The following is a 6,856-nucleotide window of genomic DNA, read 5'->3' on the forward strand; positions in this document are numbered from 1 at the left end:
CATTTAGTTTTATTAATTTTTTAAAAAGAGGTAAATTTGTAAAGTTTGACTTTTTTTATTTAAAAAAGAAAATCTGTGGATTCTACCAGCAGGAAAATGTGGGGCAAAAGTGGATAACAAAGATTTTATGTCACATTTAGGAAATGAAAGTTAAAACTTCTTGTGTCAGAGCAGAGCTGCAGCTGAAAAAAACATCTGAAAAAAAAATAACCTAAATTCATCTTTTCTTTCCTAACATCTGATTCAAAACCAGGTGAGTTCAGAAGATTTTCTTTCCTGGTATTGTTACATGCAGCCTTAACACAAAACTCAGACCTTCAATCAAACAGCAAGTTTCTCTTTTCTCTGCCAGCGTCAGCTGAAACTTGTTGTTTCTTGCTGGGTTAGGTTAGGTTAGGTCAACACCTTCGTCAAAGACATGGTTGCTCAGTTCGGACGTGAAGCTCAGCTGAAAAGCAGCAGCAGCTCAGAGCAACAAGCTGCAGAACCAGGAGAAGTTCTCTGTGACGTCTGCACTGGAACCAATGTGAAGGCCCTGAAGTCCTGCCTGGTGTGTCTGAACCTGGAGGACCGGATGTGTTCCCCTGGAGCTGTTCTGTAAGACCGACCAGACCTGTGTCTGCATGCTCTGCTCTGTTCTGGACCACAAGACTCACGAGTTTGTTCCTCTGAGAGAAGAATATGAAGAAAAGAAAGCAGAGCTGGAGAAGACGAAGGCTGAAGTTCAGCAGATGATCCAGAACCGACGGCTGAAGATCCAGGAAACCAAAGAGTCTGTGAAGAGCAGTAAAGATGCTGGAGACAACAAGATAGCAGAAGTTCTTCACTGATCTGATGGAGTCTGTTGAGAGGAAGAAGAAGAGCTTCATGAAGGAGATTGAAGACAAACAGAAAACCACAGAGAAACGGGCTGAAGACTTCATCAGTGATCTGGAGCAGGAGATCTCTGAGCTGATGAAGAGGAGATCTGAACTGAAGATGCTCTCTCTCAGGCTTTGAAGACCACCTCCACTTCCTCCAAAGCTTCAAGTCCCTGAAAGCTGCTCCGCCCAGCAGGGACTGGACCGAGGCCAGAGTCCACCCCCCATCATATGAAGGAACTGTGGTGAGAGCTGTGGCTCAGCTGGAGAAGAACCTCAGGAACAAGATGAGGAAGATGTTTGAGGCTGAGCTGAAGAGGGTCCAGCAGTTCGGGGTGGACCTGACCCTGGATCCTAAAACTGCTCATCCTAATCTCGTCCTGTCTGACGATGGAAAACAAGTGACCCACAGCGACGTGGAGAGAGAGAGCTTCCAGACGACCCCGGGAGGTTTACTGAGTGTGTTTCTGTTTTAGGGAATGAGATTTTCTCTTCAGGCAGATTTTACTTTGAGGTTCAGGTTAAAGGAAAAACTGACTGGGATTTAGGAGTGGTCAGGAAGTCCATCAACAGGAAGGGAAAAATTGTAGCAAGTCCTCAAAATGGTTTCTGGATTGTTGTGTTGAGAATTGGTAATGTGTTCATTGCTGGTGCTGATCCTCCAGACTGTCTCAGTCTTCAACCTAGTCCTGAGAAGGTGGGCATGTTTGTGGATTATCAGGAGGGTCTGGTCTCCTTTTATGATGTCGACGCTGCAGCTCTGATCTACGCCTTTACGGGCTGCTGCTTCACTGAAGAACTCAGCCCGTTCTTCAGTCCCTGCAACAACGATGCAGGTAAAAACTCAGCTCCTCTGATCATCTGTCCTGTCAATCAATCAGCCCAACAGAACAAAACGTCTGAAGCAACAGGTTCAGTTCACATCTGAGTCATTTCATTTCTCCACATTTACTGGGTTAGCTTTGCTCTCAACAAAACATGATCATCACTTATAATTCTTTATATTTGTACTTTTTCTGTTTAGAATAAAACTGGAAACTAAATTGTTTTTTAAACACGAGTTTTACAATAATTCTGATTCAGATGTTGAGGTTAGTGTTTCTCTGATCACTGCTGTAAAAAAGGAATGTTTGAATGATTATTGAATAATAAAAAAATTGTTTTGTTGGGTGTCAGTTTTTATTTTATTTTTGTAATAAAATTCTTTACAGATTCTTATCTATAAAGAAGAAGTCACAAATCACCAAGCTGACATAAAAAATAGGTAAATAATAGGGGTGCAACGATACAGGAAATTCACGGTTCGGTTTGGTTCGATACTTTAGTCTCACGGTTCGATATTTTTCTGATACAAAAAAAGAGAAATTTCCATGCCCCTTTTAACTTGTAATTTATTTATATTAATTATGAACATTTGTTTAACCTCAAAAATTACAGTTTTTTAATTGAATGTTGCTGAAACAGCAAGTTTCTCAGTGGACCTGTGCTCAAAAATGCAGCCTAGGTGGAGTAGTCAAACACAGATCCTCTGATCCTTYAACACAGAGCATCTTCAGAAGACATGTTGATAAAGTAAATTTTTTAAATCTGTATTGTTCGATACGGTTCGGTGCGGTTCGATACGGGTACATGTACTGTATTGTTGCACCCCTGGTAAATAAGTTTCATGATGCAAATGGCCCTGTGTGTAATCTAGATGATACAAATCGGTTGCAGTTTACAGTTGGTGATGCTGATGCTGTGTACTGGCAGGTTTATGTCAACTAACAGTAAGCTATAAAAAGTAACATTATGGTAAGGCTAAAGATGAGTACTGACCCAGTTTGAACACTGATAATGAGACAATCTAATTGATTTATAATGATTTTATATCCATCCATCAGTTTTCTTTACTCTCGCTGTTCTTCCAGCTCACAGGAAAGCCAGTCTTTATCTCCAGCAGTGTGAAAGGACAGTACTGACCATTGCTCTGCTGATTTCAAAGTCTGAGGTTAGGGAACCACAGTTACTAGACTAACACATTCTCACTTCCAACTCGTCACATATTGACGCTTGCTCAGGCTCCACTGGCGTGACACAAAATATAGGGGTCTTTGAGCTGGAGTTCGTGGTTAATATTAGGGATCAGGATTCATGGTTAATTTTAGGCTGTGGGGTCAGGGATATGATGTCTAGGGCAAATATTGGGTAATTTTAGGGTTTGGGACACAGTTGACATGAATTTCCTTCACTTTCTAAAAATGATTAATTTTAGGGACCAGGGTTGATGGTTAATTTTATGTACTATAGGGTCAGGGACAGAATGTCTAGAGTGAATAAAGGTAAATTTAGGGTACGGGACGGTTAGTTTTTGTGCATTTTCTACACTTTCTGAAATTATGACAACAAATTCTGCCCTATCTCATCAATAACTGATGCGAGGGGGGTACCCAACGCGTCAAAACCGAACGCAGATGGAACCTGTGTCAGTATGTGACGACTTGGGAGTGAGAATGGGTTGCAAAATGTTATATTCTTTCAGAGAGAAAACAAAGTCCTGCTTTAGTTCCTTCAAGATTTAGATTGTCGTAAACAAAATTATTCCCACAGCAGAATGAGCACATCACACACATCACAGAAAGAAACATGATAAAACTGCTCATAGCAATTTGTAAAGGACATTATTTATCCAAAAATCATCAATCCAGGTCAGTTTTTCTCTAAACTGAGATTGTTCAAAGAGCTGTCTACAACAGGTAAGATAGCAATTGTTTATAGTGTCCTAATGAATCTCAGTAATCCAGGTAGAAAAACCAAAAATAATAATAATCAGGTCTTCTGGATGGGTTCTTCTTTGATGAAATGTTTTGTCTTGGAAAAGAGACGAAACGTTTCATTAAAGAAGAACTCGTCCAGGGGACCTACGGTAAGTAATATTTTTGATTGTTTATAGTGTTTCCATAGAACCCCTCTTTAAAAGATCTGAACTACTGCTTTAAACAGTAAAGGACATGCCTCCTGTCCCTCCCACCTCCCTCTGAGAATTATCCGCTCTGCTTGTGGTGCACTTTTATCTTACATTTGCTCATATTTGGTCACTGATTTTTTGCTCTGAATCAGCCGTTTGAAGAACACCGAGCCACCTTTTCAAGAACGCTGTAACCTCCGCGGAGTCATGTTAGGAGCTTTGTTCATAAAACAGCTCTGCTCAGACACCAACACACCAGTGGGATGACTTTCACAACTCCTATTATAAGGTCTTCTGCGTTTCTTTTAAAAAGAAGTCAAGAAAGAGAAAGAAAGGACGGAGAAACCGGCTTTACCCTGATGCCGGTGTTGGTTGCGTCTCTCACAGCCTCCAGCAGTCGGTCAAACTTTGGGTTGAAAGTGACGGTGAACGCACAGTCTATGATTCGACCTGAAACAAAAAAAAAGTCACGACTCTGTGCTTGTGTGTGTCACTGGATCAACAACCTTTGATGCCAACCAAATTCAAGATGGCTGCCACGAACAGCTGACATGAGGAAGCAGAAAAACGCTCATAACTTAATTAAGTTTACAGAGATTGAGCTAAAGTTTGGTGTGGTTGTAGACAAGAGTCCTTCACAGCACATACTCCAAGTGCTACTAGCTACACAAAATCGTTGCCTAAAACTCTGACATGAAAAGAGGCTGGGCGACACGCGTTCCTTCATGCACTGCTAATTATTATTCCAAGATCAGCCAGCTCCATTTTAGCTCGTCACAAATGAGCTGCTCCAGACGAGTTCTCACCGTTGATGTGCGTCCCAAAGTCGATCTTGCAGACGTCGTCGTGGCGCAGGACGGTGGGGTCTCCTGCGTTTGGGGTGTAGTGAGCAGCACAGTGGTTGATGGAGCAGCCAGTAGGAAAAGCCAGGCCTGCCCTCAGCCCGTTTTCTTTGATCAGCCTCCTAGAGCAGTCCTCCAGTTTCTCACTGACAGAAAAAAAAAAACACGACATGAAGACAAGGGTGAAAAAGAATCCTGAAGCTGTGGCTACACGCTCTTTGAATTCTGGGAACTGAATATAACGGTTGTTTAATGAGACAGTCTAGTGTTTGGATGACCATAGTGTTACGTTTTGTATCACATCACCCATAAATACCTAAAACATGCGTTGGAACATGTATTCACGTCTTTTTCCTGGAGGTATAACTTCCCAAAATTCAATGTATTTTTAAAAATATAACATGTAAATACACAAAAAGCATTAATAATTTGGGTTTAACTTCAGTACTTGGTTATTTAACATCACATTGCAGCATAAATTTCATCCCCTACAATGAATTTTTGCAGTCCGTGATGACTTTTCATACTCCGCCATTTTCTTTTTCCTGTAAAATTTGATGACGTCCCAATGAATCCTGGGATATCGTGGGTCATGAAGGATACACAGATGCATCGTTTTGGGGATTTTGAGGGCTGCATTTGTAGGCTGCATGAAATGGAGCCCATACAACGTTGGGTGGTTGTGGTGCAGTGACATAACCAGCCGACAAATGTGCACTACAGAGGATGGAGCCCCCGAATTGAGACAGCGTGAAACTATTGATGCAGAATGTGCTCTGTTTTGATCCTGCATTAACACCCATCCTGCCTTAATCTGATTGGATTCAAATGATGCTAAATATAGGAGTTAACAGCCTCAAGGTGCACTGAAATCATCTTCACTCAAATCACCTTCTGAGATGATCTTTTTTAAAACCTGATTTAAACCCCATTTACACATCAACCATCTCCTGAAAACGTGGCAGGCTGCGATCACAATCGCTGTTTCATGATTTCACACAGATGTCAGTTGTTTCCAAAAACTTCCACTTTGCGGCCTGGATTCAGATAGTTTGATGTCAGAGAAAATGACCACACCTCCTACATGAATAGCTGAAAGGAAACAGAAAGTTTCCTGAATCTTGAAGATGGTTCCCCTCTCATCAGAATGACTTCTTTTTTATGTTCTCTTCCGTTCAAGCAGTTTGGATTATTGCGACAGCCACGAATCAACTCTCACCAGATGTCAATCATGGTCATCCCCGGTTCGATCCAGGTCCTGACGTAGGAGCGGACCTGCCTGTGGGCCTCGGCCGCCTGCCTGAAATCGCTCCACATCTCCTCGTTGGCCCTGTCCATCGCTCGCTTCTCCTCGCTGGTGCTCCTCCATGCTGCGCTGCGTCTGAGGAGGTCAAACAAGGACAGGGATGCTCATTTTCGGTGCGTCCACACTGTCGATCACAACTTCACGTTTGTGCTACGGTCAGGAGACCTAAAAAAAAATGTCTCAGATAAAAACTTCAGGTGAAGTGTCGAGGTCACACACCCGTCTTTTGATGGGGGGTATTCACACTCCTCTCCATTCGGAAAGTCTCCGCTGGGATAGAGCTCACAAATAGGTACTGAGGGAGGGTCAGTCTGTCCCTTCGCTGTGGCCCAGATAGAGAAAACACAAAGCAGAGGGAAGAACCAGCAAAAAGACAAGAAAACACAAAGTGTTACTTGTAGAGGGTTGCGAGAGGGTTTAAAACACGTATATTCCTGAAATAAAGAACCCGACTTGGCTGCATTTGTGTACTTTTTATTATTATTTTTTACTGCAGTGAAAAGGTAAAACAGCTTACAGGCTTTCTTCTTCCTCTTCTTCCTCTTCTTTTTACCGGCCGAGTTTTCCCCCTCGTCCCCATCTGTCGTAAGCATCATTAGTTTCAGTGCAGTTAGGAAAATGAAAAATATTGACACCAGCTCGGGCACGTTTCCAAGCCGGGCCCAGAAATCAAACAAGCACAGCGCAGAGAGGAGCTGGGTGAGTTTGGAGGGAACCTGTGAAGGTGGATCGTGATGAGGAGTTACCTTCTTCTGCATCCTCAGCCTTCTCTCTCTCCTCCAGGGTTTGCTCCTCCAGCTGTTTAGTCACATCACCAACACCTCCGGCTTCCACGTCGTCCCCCTCCGCCTCGTTCGTCCCTGCTGCAAAGTCACACACACACACACACACACACACACAC

At 42.8% G+C, this 6,856-nt stretch overlaps 1 protein-coding gene across 1 annotated transcript in view; it reads right to left on the reverse strand.

Moving 5' to 3' along the window:
• Positions 1-6,818, reverse strand: part of LOC106523645 (methionine aminopeptidase 2) — a gene marked incomplete at its 5' end in the record, with an annotated part of 15,566 nt that extends 8,748 nt beyond the window's left edge. Inside the window, 6 exon segments of the mRNA XM_014017140.1 lie at positions 4,163-4,257; positions 4,614-4,795; positions 5,869-6,030; positions 6,175-6,277; positions 6,473-6,535; positions 6,702-6,818. Of these exon segments, the coding sequence (XP_013872594.1) occupies positions 4,163-4,257; positions 4,614-4,795; positions 5,869-6,030; positions 6,175-6,277; positions 6,473-6,535; positions 6,702-6,818 (722 nt within the window).
• Positions 6,819-6,856: the final 38 nt, after the last annotated feature.

Source organism: Austrofundulus limnaeus, unplaced genomic scaffold, assembly GCF_001266775.1.
Source record: "Austrofundulus limnaeus strain Quisiro unplaced genomic scaffold, Austrofundulus_limnaeus-1.0 Scaffold162, whole genome shotgun sequence".
Classification (NCBI taxonomy): Eukaryota; Metazoa; Chordata; class Actinopteri; order Cyprinodontiformes; family Rivulidae; genus Austrofundulus; species Austrofundulus limnaeus.